Below are 20,244 nucleotides of genomic sequence, written 5' to 3' on the forward strand. Positions count from 1 at the left end.
AAATACATCAATGCATTTAATAGAACAGAACAAATAATACACACACACAAATATATATATATATATATATATGTATATACACATTTCACTAATGAACACAAGATGAAATTAAAAAGGTTTTAATTCTTTAACCGGTACTTCAAGAGAAGACCATTATAAAGAAAAAACTACAGACAGGTTCTCTTTGGTGCCTCTTCTTCCTGCTGCGCACTGGCGGACTCTCTTTTTCGGGACGAGACATTCTGATCGGGGGTATTTTCTTTGTTACTCTCCACGATTCCCTGAATAACGACAGGTAGAAACCAGATTTAATCCCAGGGCTGGCACTGCGAGGCAAAACTGGAAGAGCTATCTTAACAGAAAACGTTCTACAGGAGTACAGCACCACCTCCTGGGCTGTAAAAGCCACTACACATTACTCGTTTGTACAGAAGCAAACACAGCAACAGCCATCATGTCACAAACCAATAATCTTTCTTCAATGGTGGCTTATCGACACTTACAATGTTCTTCTGAACAGCATGTTCTTGTGTCCACTTCCGGGCCTTCTCCATGAACAGATGTTTGTTGTATTTGAACTCCGATGACTAGAGTCAAAAAAAGTATCATGTTAAAAGTGCAGGATACACAAACATTTACTCTCTAATGATACTAACACTCTATACAGAGGGGTGTGGAACCAATTTTACTTCCGGGGTAACTTCAAGTGGGCCAGAATAGGAAATAAAGACTAATCAATATCTAGAAATAAGTAGAACTCTAAATCTAAGTCTTTGTTTGATGCAACAAAGTGTTTATATGTAAGAAAATTCATATTCATTGAACTCTCCTTTTACAAAACATGACAATCCTGAAAATGTAATAAAACAACTGCAATTTTAACAATATTATACCAAAGTTCACAATTTAAACATTTGCTTTGCAACTGTGACTGAATTTTTATACTGTTTGCCTCTTCAAAGGCATAAAACATTTGGCTGGAATTCAAAAACATTAGAGGCGAGTTCATGCTATGAACAGATTAAAATTATCTTTACTAGACACAATTCTACATTTCTGTGGTAATCCACATAATACACACTCAAGTGGAAAGAAGATGAGTGTAAAAAAATTACTTCTCGAATTTCCCTCGGTATTAATAAAGTATCCATCCATCTATCTATTATACACTTGCAAGAGAAACACATAAAAGGAAAAAAGAAGTCGGTTGAAATGCATTTCTTCGTCCACGGGACATAAATATCGTGATCCATCCCGGCATGTGCGGGTCCCCTGTCTGGTCAAGTCGAATTTTTGTGAGCTTGCAGACTGAGCATGTGCCAGAGCAACAAACAGCAGCAATGGACTGACCACGTGTGTGAGGAGATCCTCGGGCATCCCTCGTCTGTACAATCCCAATTTAAAATATAAAGACAGCCAGACCGCTCGGAACTCCTTGAGTGAAATATAAACAACTGTAGCCAAGGTGGTGAACGCCGGCCACCAGAAGTGGAAATATTTCCGGGATTGTCACGCTATGAAACGCGCACAGACATGAACACACGAACACACGATGCAGAAAGCATGAAGGAGCCTTCACATCTGTGTTTCGATCTCGGTTACTAATTTTAGATCGCTTCTATAATATTTAAAAAAAAAACTTTTCCAAAGTGTGTCTCACGATATCAGCCATGAGCGGGTCGTCTGGGTTGGGCTCGGACATGAGCAGCTGGATGGACGTGAGGACAGTGGAGACGTTCAGGGACGGTCTCCAGGCTCCCTGAACCACAGGACAAAAGAGAAAACGTTGTCACTTATAGACACAAGCAGGCACGTTCCCATTTCAAACCCGGATAACGACGGCAAAAACACAAACACAGTTTATGAAAATCCAGCACAACCTTTGGCGGGAGCTTCAGAGCATCGTGGCAGATGCGTCCTGAATTGTCGATGTTTGGATGGTAGATTGGGGTTAAGAAACGGATCTTGGGAGGCTCGAAGGGGTACCTGCCAGACCAAAAACACGTCGGTCAAAGTTGATAAAAAAAAGTCAGGAAGTGGCAGAAAAATGTATGACATTTTAAACGCGGTACCTCTCGGGAATCTTGACCTCCAAAGAGAAGAGACCGCCTTCATAAGGAGTTCCTGATCCACCCACGATCTCTGCAGGGAAATAAGGAAAATTAATGGTTTAATGTATTTGAGCTTCATTAATTGCTTTTTGAAACACATTTGCCCATTTTCAATCAGTATTTACTGTTTAGCTAAAAAAAAACAAACAAAAAAAAACACCATGAACACTAATTCTCCTTAATCTTACAACAATACATCAATTGCAGCACATTGTATTGGACGGTAATGGTATTTTGCATTATATGAGTTATGTTGGCTATCCAGGCTTGATTTTGTTTTTGGTTTAACGACAATACAAAACTTTATATCGTTTGTCAAGTTTGTAGCTCTGCCACAGGTCGTCTGGACATTTTGTATAGCTTTGGAATAACCTGTTTTGATATGTTCTAATGTTTGTTATTGATGTGATGATAAGACTGGATCCTATAGGTGCCTTTCGTTTTAGTTGCACGTGTATGATAATTATTCACCAGCTATGTTTTTTTTAAATCGCTGTCTCGGTAGAGGGACTGATGGACAAAGAGTCCCTGGAGGTGAAACTGTGAGAAACACCGGGTCAGGGAGTCTTACGAGCTCGGAGGTCATCAATCTGCTCCTCGGTCTGCCAGCACGTTATCCCGGGAGGAGGCTCGGTGCTCAGCATCTGCAGCTCACGCTTCAAACGAGAAGCCCTCTGCATCCTGCAAAAAACACGACATGGAAATAATAGATGGTATATTATTTATGAGTGTATATTATTTATGAGTGTGACGCCCCTTTACTCGAGGAGGCTATTGTAGCTAGCGTGTCACTCGCTGCCAACGTTAAAGTTAATACGTTCGCAAAGCAAAAATAAGAAAACAGAATCGGTGCGACATTTACTCGATGTAAAACACGTATTCGAATCTTACTTTTCAGTCTTGTGAACTTTTTAACAGTCGTGCCACGTCCCGTTTGTTTCTCCCTCCAAGGCTCTGACGTGATGACGTCACCGGTGCGTGCTTCCCGGTCTTCTTCTTCTTCTTCCTTTTATTAAAAGACGAACGATCCCCACCTACTGACTGCTTCTGTTATAGCATGTAAATGCACGAATAGAATAGAGAATAGAAACGAATAGAAATACTTTATTTAATCCCAGAGGGAATTTCTTCTACAGCGTATAATAGAACCTAAAAAATACATTACAAGTTGTTACGAGATGAATTAAATCAAATAAATGAGAATAAAGAATAGATTATATTAAATGTATATACGTACAAGACTTGTGTGCGGTGGAGACGGGGCTTAATAAGCATGGAAATAAAGACATTTTAGAAAAACACCTAGTTCGACATGCTAAATCATCAACTGTGCTCTTCGATTTTCTTGAATAAAGGTCAACTGTGTGACGGCAGAATACAGTGGTAAAGTTCCAATACAACAATAGAAGTCCTACATTGCTAAAGGGTGTAAACCAGTAGGTGAAACAGAATTGTTGGCACACCCAATATAAAAATACATATATTCTTTCGTCTCCTGAACTGCCGTAGATAGAAAACAGTGTATGTCTCTTCTTTAAAATTAATTGACACAAATGTGTTTGATGGCATCCTTGAACATAATCTTTAAAATTAACAGAGTTGTACTATCAACCCTGTGAGAGTGTGAATGTATCTCTGTGTTTGCCCTGTGATGAGTCGGTTCTTTGCAGAACAAACACTGTCCTGTACCCCATGACCCTGGACTTAATAAATCAGTACAGAAGAAAGACGTATGGATGTATGGAGCTGTAGGAAAAGTTTCAGTGACATCCCTGCCTTATTCTTTGTGTACCATATTGCCACTGCTATCCCATTTGGAGAGGAGATAATAATCGATTAATGGATGAATATCACATTGCCCAAAAGCAAAATAAGGCTGTTATTCCAAGTTTATTTGTTAAAGTATCAGCATTCAATGTGCTTTAACGTTTCAAAATGATCACAAAGCTCTCAAACAATATACAACATTGTGTTTTACCAACAGAATGGGGTGCAGCTGAGAGAGAACTCCACTCCCAAATAGGAAAAGTTCTGATCGCGCTTTGGCTTTATCATTATGATAAATCACAGATTCGGTTTTCATATTTGAAGAAAACTCATTTTCACACGTTCTCATTTCGATGCTGTGGCATATATTGCCTGAAATGTTATGCTTTTATGCTGTTCATCTTCCATCCTGACGTCAGTGAAGCCAGAATCTCTCAGAGCTGCCATGTAGGCCTCTGGCCGCCAGTTGTCCCCAGGCATCACTCGCTTTGCTGCAAAAGTAGCCACCGCCAACTGCCTCAGTGTGGTCACCATCAGGCCTCCTATGGGGACATTAACATTTAGACATTGCAGCATTACAGAAGGACAAAGTCTATGACAAGTTTTCCCATTTGACAATACAATACATGAAGAACACAGGTAAGAATATAATGTGTTGGATTGTTGCAGAGTTTCAGCCTACCTGGTTTCATTACCCGGTGTATCTCTGTGGCTCCCTTCCTGAGGTCAGGCCAGAAGTAGTAGCAGTTACAGTGGAAGACCTTGTCAACTGAGCTTTCTGCCAGAGGCATGGCTGCGACATCACAGTGGTGTAGACTCACTTTCCCGCTGGCTATAAGTTCCTCCATTTGTGTTTTTGCCATCTGTGAACATGACAGAATATGAAACTCGTTATTTATTATGCTACTCTTAAAACTGGTGTCATGCAAAAGAGACAATGGCGCTATTAATTCAATCCACTTCACCTGATGCATGTACTCAGAGTAATCGACCCCTATGAGGTGGCCTGTGGGGCCCGTGAGCAGTTTGGCTGCAGAAAGTAGTCCGAGACCCGGGCCGTGACCCAGCTCCAGCACCGTGTCCCCCGGCTGGATCCCACTCAGCCGCACTGCGCTTTCCTCCAAGATCTTGTTACGAGACGTGAGGAACTTACTGACCAGCCATCCAGCCACCGAGCGCGTCGGGTGGCCCAGCTGCTTCCCCAGTTTTTCAGCCCACATTTTCTAGAGGGAAAAAAAAAAAAAATGAGAGAGAAGATAAGTGTTGGCTGACATTTGGTGAAAGTTGTACATTAAAAAACAAATCATGATAAATCAACTTACATTGCAAATCTTTAGTGCACTGTATTTAATTAAATTCAGTGTGTATATTTTTTCACTAGTGTCACTTTAATTTTACACATGTATATACATTTTATATTGTTGTTTTTACCTTTTCTACTGTACAGCACTTTGTGATTTAATCTGTGAAAAGCACTTTATAAATACATTTTACTTACTTACTTACTTACATATAAAACAAATGCAAGTTACTGTATGTCCATTTTAAAACACACAATATATTATAGAACACATATCACATGTGAAAGATGTTATTTTTATAGCATGTAGAGATATTTTTCATTAAATATGTTACTTTCGTCAATACGTGCGATTTCTGTTTCTCTGCACGACCTCCAAGAGATTAAAAAAGATGCAAAAAGGGTTAATATCGCAAAAAAAAATAAAAACAAGCTGAAAATCTGCACACACACACACACACACACACACACACACACACACACACACACACACACACACACACACACACACACACACACACTTCAACTAGATAAACGACACATATTCCAGCATTATTTTCTGCACCCTCAACTGCGATCATCGCATTTATATGAAAACCAGCAACCGGACTTTCTGTGCGTAATTCCACAGTTTCACCTGCGTTGCGTCTCCTGCCTCTCCCGTCAGCCGCTCGCTCTTCTTCCTGGAACCCGGAGGAGGAGCTCCGATTCCGGACTGTTTATTGGCACAAATTTCTTCCTGTAGCGTCACACTGTCTCTCACACACCCACCGCTTTCTGATCACTCCAATCCTCCCTTCTCTCTCTCTCTTTTTTTTCCTCTCACCTTGGAAAAGTTCTTCTTTCCCAATGAAGGTGATCAAGCGTGGATGTGACGTCATCCACTGTTTCATTCATTAAAGAGTATTTTGTCCTACTTTTTACGTTTCATTCATAAACTCTTTCGGATTTTGTATTTATTTTTTTATTTTTTTGGCGAAATGTCCTCCGCAGTTGCTTCCTCCAATCAGTCTTTTGCGCACACACCCCCTGCCTGGATGAACTTTCTTTCGTTTTCATTTCCCGGAAGGTACGAATGTGAAAGACTTTTTATTTTTTTTATGTATATAATTTTTTTCGAAGGCTTGTATTGTTCCTCCGAAGCTCAGAGTTGTATGATTCATAGGTAATTTGATTTATTGTTCCAACTTTATGTGTGGACTTTATGGGGAAGTCGTGTTCGTTTTGCAGAGGAAAACACAGCAGGATTTAATCCATGGCGAAAACTTCCCCCTCGCCTGTGATCAAGGTAAGTGGACGTCTCAGAACCAACCTGTTTCACGAGGCTTTGTTTTGATGAAGTTTTAAGCTAATCCTGAATGTTTGATCATTTATAAGCTCTGCATTACTGTCCCACTTAATGAGCATGTGTTGATGTTGTGCAGGTAGAACACGAGGAAAGCAAACCCTCATCAGGACAAAACAGTGTCCCTCCTCCCACCATGCATGACCCCCCCTCTAACCAAGCTGACCTGGCCAATCCTCCCATTCAGGAAGACTTGTGGCATCTGCCTGGAAGACTGAGTGAGCATTGGAGTTACATTCCATTAAATATCCATAAACACAGCCGCTGCGTGACTAACCTGCTGTGCTCCTCAGGAATCAACCCGTCTCTCTGGGATAAGGACGACGTGGGCCACTGGCTCCACTGGGCCCAGAGGGAATACTCTCTGCGCCGGCCGGAGAGGGGTCACTTCGAGATGAACGGGAGAGCTTTGTGCCTTCTCACCAAGGAAGACTTCAGACGCCGCTGCCCCAACTCGGGTACAAATGATGTTTGTGTGCATATACAGTGTGCTGACTGGCTGTGTACTTCATGTGCACCCTTTGCTTTTTTTTTGTTTTATTCTTTTTAAAGGTGACGTCCTGTACGAGATCCTTCAGTGTGTGAAGCAACAAAGGAGGAGTCTTGTCAGTGACCTCTCTAATCAGTCTCCTTCTGTGGTCACCGGACCAATCAGCTGCCAGATAGATGCCCGAGAGCCGAGGTGTCCCAGGGTCAGCGACTCCTCAGGTCGGTAATATACAGCACAGCATCAACGTCAACGCAATACCTCAAGACTACTGGAGTTACCCAGAAGTGAGAGAAGCAGACTTGGGATTGGGAGGTTTGCAGGCTCGATTCCCACAGCGGACAGGTTACTACTGTGTCCTTGAGCAAACAAACAACATGCAAACAAATTAGAACTTTCACCCCCATCAGCTCCCTGGGAGTGCCGTAATGTGGACACGTACTGCATCCTGGAAACAACATGGGTAAAATTGGGAAATAAGCTATAATTAGTTTAGTTTTAGTCTATATGTCAATAGTGCAGAGTGGAGTTAAGTTTCTAAGTCTTTGTCAAAGGAATGACTTGGCAAAGTGCTCAAGGATACATTTTTAATCCGATACGACAACAAAAGGCAACAGAAATGTGATGTGCTACAATTACAAACCAGCTTTTTCTTCTTGACTCAAGCCAGGAAGATCTCCACAACAAGTAATCTTAACACCACACACTGAATTTGAAGTCCACACACTTGTTGATTGTGTTGCATATCAAATCAAACTCGTTCATCCTGTTACATTGCGGATATGAATACTTCCTGATCAGCCGAACATGCTCAGACGAAACATGAAAGCTTTTTTTTTTTTTTTATTTCTCTCCACTGATCTTTCATATTGATTTTGATCCTGAACTGAACATTATCACTTCAGAAGCTCGCCGTGTAAAATGCAAAATTCTGGAAAATATGATTTTAACATGCAATTATTTGTGTTTTTCATTTGGATTCTTTCATCAGATTAGACAGTACATGTAGTATTTTTTTATATATATATATACACAAGGCTGCAATAGACTGAAGCACTAAAGTACCAGGACCATAAAACACTACTAACACATGAATCTTTTTTTTATTTTTATGGGCCAACCTTTGGTTACTAACGGTCTGATAACTCCAGAGTCCAAACAATAACTTGGTTCTGTTCTTTGTTCACCAGTGATAAAACAATCTCCGCTCTTCAATAATACATCGGCTCTTAGAAAAATATCACGAGTTCCAAGCTTCTGCAAAGTCCCTTTTACTTTCATTTTTGGGATTTCACATTTCCTCATATTTCTCTCTTGCAGTTTCTCCGTCTCTCGCCACCGCAGCCGCCAGAACCGAATCCAGCAGCCCACCAGAGCCCAGCCCCGCCCCCAGAAATCCCTCCGCCGTGAACACAAGTCCTGGTGCACAAACACAACGCAACAGTGGGTAGAACACAATCATTTTATTATTCAAAGTGAGTTTTGATTTCATGTTTCTCTCTCTCTTCAGTTCACACACACACACACACACACACACACACACACACACACACACACACACACACACACACACACACACACACACACACACACACACACACACACACACACACACACACACACACACACACACACACACACACACACACACATATATATATCTTTAGTCCTGTCTGGTTTCGACGGAACAGTGAATGTCCTCCTTGCAGCGCCTCAAGCTCAGTTCCCCGTCCGGACCGAAGGAAACGCCTCGGAGCCGCTCAACCTGTCCAGTCGAGAGAGAGCGAGGAGTCCACTTCACACAGCCAGCGGCCGAATCCCAGGTATCTCCACGCGCATCGCCAGTGCAGATTTTTCTTTAAAAGCCATCAGAATGTGCACATTTTATATATATATATATATATATATATATATATATCACCGCATCTCCTCCTTTCTTTCTTACATCTTGGGCCAGAGTGCAGACTGCTGTGGGATTATGTGTATCAGCTGCTGTGTGATGATCGGTACCAAGACTACATCCGGTGGGAGAACCAGGACAGCCTGGTGTTCAAGGTGGTGGACCCGAACGGGCTGGCACGCTTGTGGGGAAATCACAAGGTTAGATTCTGTGTTTGTATGTTTCACCTGAAATAAAGTCAAAAGCCAATAGACATGAGAGCTTGGATTGTCATAAAGAACATTGTTTGTTTGTTTTTTTTCCCCCTTACAGAACAGAGACAATATGACTTATGAGAAAATGTCACGTGCTTTGCGACACTACTACAAGCTCAACATCATCAAAAAAGAGCGAGGGCAGAAACTCCTGTTCAGGTCTCGGCCTCTTTTTAGGGTTTTGTCCTTCCCTTTCTGCCGTCTCTCCACATCAGCGCGCAAGTCCCAACACGTTTGGTCTCCTCTCCTGCTCCGTCCAGGTTCCTGAAGCTCCCCCACGACACCAGGAAGCAGCAGCAGCAGGTTGATCCCGCCGCGTCCCCTGAGCACCTTCCGGAGAAGGGCCTTCCAGACGGCAGTCCGGTGCGGGAGTACGTCGAGAGGCACTTTGAGGTTTCCCCCGATCGCGTTTCACCGCAGCCTCCTCCACATGACACACCAGTGAGATAAGAATGAATAAGACAAATCACAGAGACAACACTGGTGTATTTATCTTGTGAGTTTTAGCTTCAATGCACTATCTAAAAGCAGGTTGACCACATAGCACTCGAGTATTAAACGTGTAGTATTAAGATTCCTTTCTATTTTGCTGTGAATTAATGCATGTATAACTGATCTGGACTAACACTAACATTAAGGGATGCATACAACTGTGAAGTAATCAATCATACCAATACTCAACCATATAAATAATCACCAGAGTTTTTACTTGCTAGACTTGGCTCATCATAATCACTCTACAGGCAGTGGAAATAATACAGAGAAGCATTGAAATGACAGCAGAATCATTCGTGTGTCAGAGAGGATTACAACTGTGTTCACACAAAACCTTCTTTTGTTGCAGCTTGAATCAAGGCCAGTCATTATACTTGTAGATTGTGTCAGCCTATGGCGTTTGTATTTTTTGTGAAATGTTTTTTTGTTTCTGCTTTGTAAAATAAAAGTTTTAATATAGAAGCTGGATTCATCCACGTGCTTTTATTTATGTATTAATTTATATCGTAAACACATGCTATGGACGCATTGATGGTTGGATGGACGGTAAAAGAAGTGTCAAGGCTTTGCCTGCAGAGGGCGCCACAGCAGCAGGACGTCATTGATTATCTCATTTAGTTCTTACAAAATCACAGGAACTTCATCATGTTTCCCAACAATGTAGCCAGAGGAGGGTCAGAGTTACCAAACAGTTTTTGACACACATTTTCAATCGTTTTTTTTTTCTTTCTTTCTTTAGAAATAAAAAGGTCAACCACTCCCCAGTGGAATACACCCTGTTGATTGTTTTCTTGATTTTAAAAGCAGCTTTTGTGCATCCAAGAAAAACTGTTTTTGATTACGTGCTGATTTGTGACAGACAGAAGAACGTTCAGTGCTTCAGTCTTACTCCACATGAGGAAACAGACAAAAAGCCATTGACGGTGTTACGAGCTGAGCGCCATCACATGGGCATGACAAATAAGGTATATCTAAATGGCATGAAGCCTGTTTAAAAGACTGATCATGAAACACTCGCCCAGTTTCCACCGTGTCTTTCATTTGACTGGGATTGCCAAGCAGCTGATAGTTTTCAGCGTTTAGGGTTAACAAAACTATCATCCGGGATCGCCGAAGAACTTTGGATCATGGCTCCCAGTTCTGTTTACTCTGAAGTTCCTCAGTCCATCTCCTTCTCCGGATCTGGATTTCTGGCCACCTACCAGTTAGGAGTGGCCCAGTGCTTCCTCACATCTGCCCCATGGATGCTTCGCACGGCCCCCTGCGTCCTCGGAGCGTCCGCCGGATCTCTGGTTGCAGCCGCCGTGGTCTGTGAAATCAACCCGAGTGAGTGGCTTTCTGGTTCGTCCTTCCATGTTTGTTTCCGATGCCTCTCGTGTCTAATCCCAGTTCTGCTGTTTTAATCCAGTCGTCATTCGGGATGAGATGATTGGTTTTGCCAAACAGCTGAAGACGCTCACGCTCGGGCCACTGAACCCCTCCATCAATGTCTTCCACTGGTTGGAGCATGTTTTACACAAATATCTCCCTCCGGACGCTCACCAAATGTCCAGCGGCCGCCTCGCTGTGGCTGTGACGCGTTTGTCCGACGGGCAGCAGATCGTCCTTTCTGAATATCACTCCAAAGAAGACGTCGTGCAGGTGAGACCGTGCCTTCAATTCTGCAACTTCAACTCTTTTTTTTTTTTCAAACCTCTTTCAAGCAAACTAATGCAACTATTTTGTCCCCAGGCTCTCCTGTGCAGCTGCTTCGTGCCGGGATACTGCGGCTTCCACCCCCCCACCTTTCAGGGAGTTGTACGTGTCTGACTGAGGTGAACTTGTTGCATGTTGTTCCGTCTGCATCCTGACATACGCGACTTCCACTACAGCACTACATGGATGGTGGCTTCAGCGGCATTCAGCCCATGATGCCTCTGTCCTCCAACCGCACGCTGACGGTGTGTCCGTTCTCCGGGGACATCGACATCTGCCCGGCAGACCCGCCCTGCATGATGGACCTGATGGCCCCCGGGGTCACTCTCAAGGGCAACGTGGCGAACGGCATCAGGGTCCTCAACGCGCTCTACCCCCTCGGTTTAGAGGTCGGGCCTGTTTTACTGAATCCATGAAAGCTGCTGAAGAAGGCCAATCTTCTAATTCTGTCGCTGTGCGTTGTTTCCCTCTACAGCCTCTAGAACAAGCCTTCCACGAAGGCTACAAAGACGCCATTCAGTTCCTCCAGTGTCACGGTGAGCCAACTACAGATCGTTCTTTACAAACATCTGTACTCCCAGGCTGACCTACATTTGGCCTGTATGTCTCCTGGCAGATCTGGCCCCATGTTTGATTCTCCAAGAAAGGTTGGAGGAGATGCAGAGCTACAACCAAACTACCACACTGACGCACGAGGAGGTGCTGAAGCCGAAATCTTTGGATGGACGCGAATCGTCACAGCAGGAAAACACATCTGAGCAGGACCTCAGAGAATATCCATCGGTCAAAGCCACTCCATTGTTCTCTGATATGCTGAACAATGGTATGGCTTTAACACACACAGACACACACAATCACAGCAGCATTTACTCCTTGTTTATTACAGTTCAGTTTGAAAAAAAAACAAAACACTAAGTTTGCTCACATTTGTGTTTCAGCAATGGTGGTTAATGTGGTGTCTTATCTGAGCAAGTTTGGACTCCCGGCGTGGCTCGTGACTTACCTGCTCCTTCCCTTCTTGCTGTTCAACGCCGTACTCCAGAATGGGAACAGGTGAATAACACGCTGAACGCAACACAACAGCACAGCGGCTGAGTTTGTCAAATGAAGATACGAACCCCAAAAAAATTCAATTTGACTCAATAGAGGAAGTAGAGGAGGTGTGTTTGCTCTCAAGAAAAATGTCAGTAGGATTAATAAGGTGAATCAAACCATCAGTTATAAAAACTTCTCAGACTATTGAGTAGATTTAAAGTCCCGTAAAGAAGAAATAATGGCATTTAAGAAAATAACTATGTGTCGGGTGCGTGATTAATCTCTTGTATTATGCCACACGTAAGCACATCAAGTTATCATATAAAATAAATCTTTTGACTTTAGCATAATGATAAATGTCAGTGACGTTAAAACCTGTGCTTTCACATTTTCTTGTACGGAGACATTACATAAGTTGCAATCAGGACTTCATTGCAACCATTCAAACTGAGATCCCTTTTCTTTGAATGACCTTTCTGTTTGCTTCTGCCTCTTCTCACAGTTATCATTCGTCCTATGATGTAACTGTTGCAATACCTTTTGGCTTTTATGTTTTTATCCTTCCTAATCTTTTGGTCATTATTACTTATTTGTGCAAAGTTATTTAATCGCCTTGTTGCTGAAATGTGAAAAAAAAAACATTTTTCACCCTTGACTAATTTGACATGCTTTTTTTTTTGTTTGTTTGTTTGTTTTTTCTCTGTGTCCTTCAGACTGGAGGATCTGTTCAGGCAGATGCCTGAACTCATGCTCTGGACTTGGCTTAATGTGAGACATTGCTCCTTTTTCTTCTTCAGCACGGTTGTTTTCAGCATTAACAAGAACATAAAGGACAGGTATGACAACATCCCTCCACGATCTTTTCTCCAACCTAAGGATCTTTTCACACCAATGTTTATATTCACTCCCATATGATTTGAATCATGTCTTCATTTTAGGTTCATGCTGGTCTTCCTGCTGCTGCAGTGGATTAAAATCCGGAGCCAGTACGACATTGACACTCGTCACCTCACTGCGAGCCTCCTGCCAATCCAGAAGACGTCCAGAGATGACCAATCTACAAAAATCTCAGTCTCGTCATAACAAGAAAGCAGGTTTCCTGTCTATGTTGAGAGCACATCAAGCAGAAATGTAAATGTATTCTTTGTAAAACCTTGAGTGTTTTGAGAGTTCATTTCCTTTTTTTTTTTTTAAATCGCTAAACTGAAAAGAAGTTGCTTCCTGGCGACACACCAGATGCCATTAAAGGCTGATTAATTACTCTTTTACATCTGCAGGGGTCACGCAAGTTGTGAGATGAGCTGCATTGCTCAGTAGATTTGTATCATAATTTAACGTTGCAACAGGATTTATTGTAAATAATCAACAAAGAAATTGCACCATGTTTAGTTATTTAGTTTTTTTTTGTGCGTGTGTGTGTTTTGTTTTGTTTTTACTCTCGCTCATTATATCGCTTCAGTAGCATGGGCATGTTCACTGATTCCCAGTTGCAGTGTCATTGTGTCAGTTGACATTTTACTAACTGATGTTGAACATGAGAAATTAACTGTACAAATCCAAAACAGAGATATTAACAGATAAAACTAGACTCATGATACCATAATCACGGGTTGATATCAAGTTGCTCTCATGTAAAATGTCACGTGAAAATGGATTTTCAAACGGTGTCTGATCGTTTTGATGCCAAAATCAGACATTTTTTGCTTTTTTATCTGGTGATTCAACACTTTATTACTGATGTGTGCTGCCCATTCATGATGTGCTGCACAACGACATGATTGTTAATCCCTCCCAATCCTCCTGCATAATACCTAATGACTGAAGTAATGAACTCTGCTTCACCTCCACGAGCACAAATCAAGTGCTGCGTGGTGATGTGCGCCCGCGGAACGCTCTTACTGCTGCTGGACGTGTGAATGTCATTTTAATTATCTGGTATCCGTCCAGCTTCATTCATTCAGGGTTTTTAAATCAGAATGTGCGTTTTGATTCATGGTAAGTTAATACTCCGAACCGCTGTGAATTCCTAGTAAGCCTCAGTGGTCTTTTGGCACGTCGTCGTTTCCTCTTCAGGGGCGATTCCATTGAGTTCTGGGAATTCAGATGAATCAATGAACATTAGAAGTCGCTGAAGGCGTTTTTGTTGTTTATTGGAGTTGATTCAGTTCTGCCATTTTGTAACATATTAACATGCTTCTGGTATTATGATTATGACTGCAGATGAATAAACTATTATGCTCTTACTTATCTTGGCTGACGCATGTTGATTTGTCCATTGTGATCCTGCTGAGGGTTTTTTAGCCTCCAGGCATCTGGCACACTTAAAACCGTAAAGAGATGTCCTCTAATGTTTCACTTGTCATCTAATAAATGCCCTTTTATTAATTTATCTTCCAGTGGAAAATAAAGAGAATTTGTTGTGTCTCAGTCTCTGTTTAGTAGCAGAGCCAGATAAATCTTAGAGGGAGCTGGGATGAAATATGTGATTTCAAAGTGGTACATTAATATAAGAACATAAAAATGTATCTTGGTGGAAAAGTGTCCATATAATAATGTACCAGCATTAGATATCTTCAAATGACTTTAGATTCAGGTAATATAGTAGGCATAATAAGTTTTGATTGGAAAACCTTTTTATTTCCCACCTATTTGGGATCCAAAATACCTGCGTGTATATCAGCAAGTCCTGTCTGTAAGTCCTGAGTATTTGAGTCTCAAGTCTTGGGTCAGACTCTTTAAATCCAGACTCTTTGAATTCTGAGTCTGAGTTCTGGGTCTGTGAGTCACGAGTTCCTGAATCCTGAGTCTTTGAATCCTGAGTCTGTGAGTCCCAAATCTGAGCCCGGAGTCTGTAAGTGATTAATCTGTGAGTTTGGAGTCCTGAGTCTTGAGTCCAGAGAATGTGAATCCTGAGTGTGTGAATCCTCGAGACACCAGTGGACACTGGATGAGGAGGCTGGAAAGTTTAAGGGCCTCTGCTGACACTGGAGGGCCACTTCAGTGCAGAAAAGTGATGAATAATGTCTCAAAATGTGTCTAATCATAATTAATGTATACAATTACAAAACTCTTTATGCTCATATTTCCTTCGTATCTGTTGAAGTAATTAGGATGTATTGGCATTTATTGTGGACTGCTATTGCAAATCATAAAATCATTTTAGTTTTGCAATATAATCATGATTATAAATGCTCCTCGTGTTATTGGTTTCAACTAGTAATGGGTAAACCTAGTTCTGGAATAAGAAGCCTCTTGTTAAAAATGTTGTTTGGTAATAATCCCAGAAGTTGAAGAATTTATCACAAGACCGGAGCAGAGTCACTCTGGTCTGACCTGGAATTTATCAAACACCGATAACATCAGCATAATTAATGCTTCGGATAAATACGGTTTTGAGAATGGGCAAACCCAAATTGAGTGTTTCTTTGAAATGAGGAAGCTTGTCAGGTACACACACACATACACACACATACACAGTACAATGAAGAATTGCTGATCTTTATAACCGTCTCAGCTATTTTGTCAATTGGAAGCTGTATCACATGTTTTAGCCACGCTTATTTTTGGCAGTTTAGCCCCATTACCTGTTTGTAGTTTCCTTATTTTATTTGGAACATTTTCAGAAACCACCATGAGACAGTAAATGACTCTCACTCAATAGCAACTCTCTTTTTCGTTCTAACAATTGTCCTTCTTCGGATTAGTCCTGAGACGAAAACTCAGCATGAACATTTCTAATGAAAACTAAGAAAATACATTTCATTTTTAGTTGTTATCTGAAGCTGTGTGGTTTTTCCCTCAAACATGACTTCCATCTTTCTCACTTCCGTCCGAACGGTGACATGTGTTGGTGGAGCGCTGGAACAAACAAACGGGCCTGTACCTGCAGAGAGGGAGATCCTCTTATATAATGGGTGTGGATGGATCATAGGGATAACACACACATCTGCTGCTGTTCTACATCAGCCACTGATCCAGCCAGTCAGCTGCCAACCAGCTGGCTTTGTAAAGACGGAGCAGAGTCCATGTCTGTGGGAGGAAAACACGGAGGACTTCCTCCACCCTGGACAGGCTCAAATAAATCTGCTAATCAGAAATAACACATGGTTGTCACTATAAGAAGAAACCGAAGGAACGGATTGACCAGGTGGAGTTTATAAACTGCTTCTCTGGTGTCATTAACTAAAAGTTGCCAGCTTTGGGTATTTGTAATGGCACATGGGCAGATGCACATGTCTACTGTTTTTGGTGTCTCTGTTTTCCATACTGATAAACGGTCAGGCTTACTGTGTCTGAAAGGCAGCGGCCAGAAACCTGGGAGGTTTTCTGCTTCTATACTGATAGAATATTCTCACGAAAAAAAGTTAAAAATCCCAACCACATTTAATCAAGGAGCCATGAAGTTAATGTAAATTCTCCAACTGAACATCCTTCCAATGGACACAATGGACGAAGAAGGAATGAATCTCAAGGAATTCAAGGGACAAAGACAAAAGTGTAGAAATGAGGAAACTACTCAATGAACAAATCAATGAAACACCAACTGAACATACAACTGGACAAATGGAAATATTAGAGATATTAGAGAAAGGCAAAGCGACTGAGAAAACGAACAAACGCACAAGGCAAGGGAACGAACTAAAGAAGCAATGAGTGAACAAATGAAGGGAAGACTGGTCCGAACAACGAACCAACTGATCGACAAATCAATCAAATGAAAAAATGAAAAAATAAACAAACTAAAACACTGAACTTTTCTGTCTGACTGGAAATTAGTTCAACAACACCGAGACGGGAATCTAAGCAGCAAGACAGACGGTCGATTGTTTTGACAGTGTGTGTGTGTGTGTGTGTGTGTATAAACCCCTGTAGATAAAAGCTCTGTATGAACACACAGATTAAAGAAACATAAATCAGTGGAAAAAAAGAAATGTATCTATAATCTGTCATATAGGACACGATACTGGGGCATTTGCAATAAGTAGGTCTTAAACTTCCAAATAATGAGATTTAGAGTTCTCTGAGATTTAGAGTTACTCTGGTAACAGCTTCTTACTAATGTTTCCGTCTAAATACGTAAGACTCGATCGACCTTTATTTCCTCTCTGAGTGCAGTGTGTCAGTCTATCTGACCTTACTGTGTTCCCTCAGGTTGTCAGATCAATGTCACTTGGGCTTAAAGCTTCTGCTAAATGGCCGCAGGATAACATAAATATTTGCTCCAAAACATTTTTAGCAATTGATAAATGACGCCGATTCGGAAATCACTTTTTTTTTTTTAACCCCATGAAAATGTGGTTCTTTCGAGATACTTGCTCACATTTTAGGGTACCTGAGTACAATTAGGATTGTGTCAAAGCATCGGATACATTTTATTTTCCTATCATGTAGCTACTGAATAAAACGTGGAACATTTTTGAAATTGCAACAGAGAAACTGATTTAAATTGCTCTTAGCATGTTGTTCAGATAACACAGGAAAATCTACACCATCCTGAAGTAGCTGGCAAATTCCTTTAAAAATCTGGATTATGACAACATAACAATTGTGATTTGCTTAAATATAAAGTATGCCACTGTCTGATTTCTGGAAATGTTGCAGCTCCTTTGTCCTGGTCAAGGTGTATTAGGTGTACTTTGTACTACACCAGTTATATGACAGAAAAAAAAGAGAGAGAGAGCGATAGAGAGAGATGAACCAGACAGAAGAAAGTCAGCAGCTGCTTCAAAGGTCACCATTTGTGTTGGCTCGGTCTCTCAGTCAATGCTACTCACTTAGATAAGAACAGATCCTCAGCTTCTTGTTATGTAACACACAAAAGTGAGACGATCACTATATATGCAACAATTAACAGCAATATAACGGCCTGAAAAACCCTGCACGGCTGCCATTCTGCGTCAAGCTTGTTCAAAAAGTCATGCCAGTTAGTTGTATAAAATCCTTTAACTGTGCATGGCGCATGTGAAGTCCACTGGTTGTGTGTCCTGAAGACAGACGTGTAATCTGAGGGATCATTTAGATTAGTTTGGTTGACTCAATCAGCAGACAGACAGATGTTTGTTGTCAGGTTTCACTGTGTGTGTGTGTGTGTGTGTGTGTGTGTGTGTGTGTGTGTGTGTGTGTGTGTGTGTGTGTGTGTGTGTGTGTGTGTGTGTGTGTGTGTGTGTGTGTGTCCATATGACATTGTGATTATGCTCAGTGATAACCAGTGACAGATTGACAGGTTTCTTTTCGGGGGAGTTTCTAATCTTTTCCTGTGTTTTATCTAAATCTCTAAATTTGGATCCCATTTGAATAGATTGAGCAAAAGACATGGCGCATCAGCACCAAGAAATGTCTGCTCCTCGTAAAACAGGCATTTGTCCTAAACTCTTGATTGAACATTTTCTACCTTCATCTAATCCTCATTTTTAGGGCTCCCATTTTGCGCCGACGGCCCCGCCGACCGCCACCAACGTTCGCGGCAACATTCATACGATCGTCATCAGCATCATGACCTTGTGATTCTCAGCACAGCGAGTCCAAACATTCGTTTACCTGCCGGGTTTTTTATGGAAAATAATGGTAACCCTGTTATGAAAACACTAACAGAGCCACGCATGTCACATTTCTGGAGGAGGCGATGAAGCCTCCGTCTATTATGGACTTCTGTTTGACTTATGAATGACTTTTTCATGGATCTCATGACTCGGTGTAATGAAGCGCAGTTTTGTTCTGAATTGGTCTCAGGGTGGAAATGGTTTAACCACCGCTGCTCTTATCTTCTCATGACTGTTGGCTGTAAGGTAGCAAACTGTTCCACAGCACAGTAACAACAATTGTTTTCCTGCTTGTTTTGAGGTTTGTTTTTTGTTTTTTAGGGACAAATGTACCCATCACAGCCGGAGATGATCCAATGATTTGGTACGTTGTTTTTTTTGGTTTGGTTTTTTTTGAGGGATGTGGAAACTGCTTTATTTTATGCATGCATATTCTTGTCCAAGACCCAAATTCAACAGTATCACAAGACATCCTTTTTAATGGATTTGTAGTTAAATAGTTGTAATCAGATCACTGCAGTTCTTTAAAAGAGCTACACAAGCAAACACAATTCCCCTACACTTGAAGTGTTTCCATGAGTTATTATCTAAGCGTTTGAATCGCTTATTCATGCAACTTCACGCTTTGCAGTGAACTGTGAAAGTAATTTCAGCGTGAATAACAACTGTACTGTAAATAACTGTATACAACTTATTGTCATGACAACATGCACTTTACTGTTTATTTACTGAATTTAACATACATTCTTGTTAGATTAAAGAAGAACAAGAGCAAAACCAAAATATTCCAACAATTAAAAAACAAAAATAGAGTGATTTGAACCTACACAGAAACAATAACTGCAAAAAGTAGAATTCTGTTTTTTTTACAATGCAAATATGATTGTATCTGGGTCTTTCTTATCTTACTTATAAACATATCAAATTAAACATGATTTAGGAACATTTTGCAGTTTGGGGGAAATTTCAATCAATTCTGCACCAGACGGTTTCATTAAAATGTACTTTATGTTGAGCTTGTAGTCATTTTCAGTAATTGTTTGGTTTTCATCATGTAAACTCTGCGCCATAACAAAGACAAACTTTTAAGTTTTATTTAAAGGATATTTAGATTAGTGGGACTATATTACTGGTCCGGCCCACTCAAGATGAAATTGGACCCCTGAACAAAAATACGTTTGGCACCCCTGGTTGACTGTATCTCTATGGCGGGTGGGCTGTTCTCACCAGACAGAGTTAATTATACATGACCACTTATACACACACACACACGCACAACAACACACACACACACACACGGAGGGAGACTCCTGCGT

The 20,244-nt window shown here is 41.3% G+C and overlaps 4 protein-coding genes across 4 annotated transcripts; 2 read left to right on the forward strand and 2 right to left on the reverse strand.

Moving 5' to 3' along the window:
• Positions 1–74: 74 nt before the first annotated feature.
• On the reverse strand, positions 75–3,053 carry ube2t (ubiquitin-conjugating enzyme E2T (putative)). Its single transcript, XM_080497380.1, has 7 exons — positions 3,003–3,053; positions 2,683–2,792; positions 2,073–2,142; positions 1,881–1,986; positions 1,661–1,759; positions 504–587; positions 75–281 (listed from the first exon to the last, which is right to left on the reverse strand). Exons 2-7 carry the CDS (start codon positions 2,789–2,791, stop codon positions 168–170), a joined length of 582 nt encoding a protein of 193 aa, XP_080353506.1. The 5' UTR covers position 2,792; positions 3,003–3,053; the 3' UTR covers positions 75–167.
• A 942-nt stretch (positions 3,054–3,995) lies between these two features.
• LOC308130773 (putative methyltransferase YdaC) lies at positions 3,996–5,858 on the reverse strand. The gene is made up of 4 exons (XM_080497228.1): positions 5,816–5,858; positions 4,844–5,101; positions 4,561–4,741; positions 3,996–4,420 (listed from the first exon to the last, which is right to left on the reverse strand). The coding sequence occupies exons 2-4, from the start codon at positions 5,096–5,098 to the stop codon at positions 4,224–4,226; spliced, it is 633 nt and encodes a 210-aa protein (XP_080353354.1). The 5' UTR covers positions 5,099–5,101; positions 5,816–5,858; the 3' UTR covers positions 3,996–4,223.
• Positions 5,859–6,330: 472 nt separating this feature from the next.
• On the forward strand, positions 6,331–10,045 carry etv7 (ETS variant transcription factor 7). Its single transcript, XM_080497128.1, has 9 exons — positions 6,331–6,466; positions 6,603–6,741; positions 6,817–6,981; positions 7,076–7,231; positions 8,331–8,453; positions 8,720–8,833; positions 8,968–9,110; positions 9,223–9,323; positions 9,425–10,045. Exons 1-9 carry the CDS (start codon positions 6,434–6,436, stop codon positions 9,612–9,614), a joined length of 1,164 nt encoding a protein of 387 aa, XP_080353254.1. The 5' UTR covers positions 6,331–6,433; the 3' UTR covers positions 9,615–10,045.
• A 741-nt stretch (positions 10,046–10,786) lies between these two features.
• Positions 10,787–13,472, forward strand: pnpla1 (patatin-like phospholipase domain containing 1; the record flags this gene model as incomplete). The annotated part of the gene is made up of 9 exons (XM_080496952.1): positions 10,787–10,985; positions 11,068–11,300; positions 11,391–11,456; positions 11,531–11,743; positions 11,830–11,890; positions 11,998–12,177; positions 12,293–12,407; positions 13,103–13,225; positions 13,328–13,472. The coding sequence occupies 9 exons, from the start codon at positions 10,787–10,789 to the stop codon at positions 13,470–13,472; spliced, it is 1,335 nt and encodes a 444-aa protein (XP_080353078.1).
• Positions 13,473–20,244: the final 6,772 nt, after the last annotated feature.

The sequence above is a fragment of the Blennius ocellaris genome (genome assembly GCF_963422515.1).
Source record: "Blennius ocellaris genome assembly, chromosome: 5".
In the NCBI taxonomy this organism is placed as follows: domain Eukaryota; kingdom Metazoa; phylum Chordata; class Actinopteri; order Blenniiformes; family Blenniidae; genus Blennius; species Blennius ocellaris.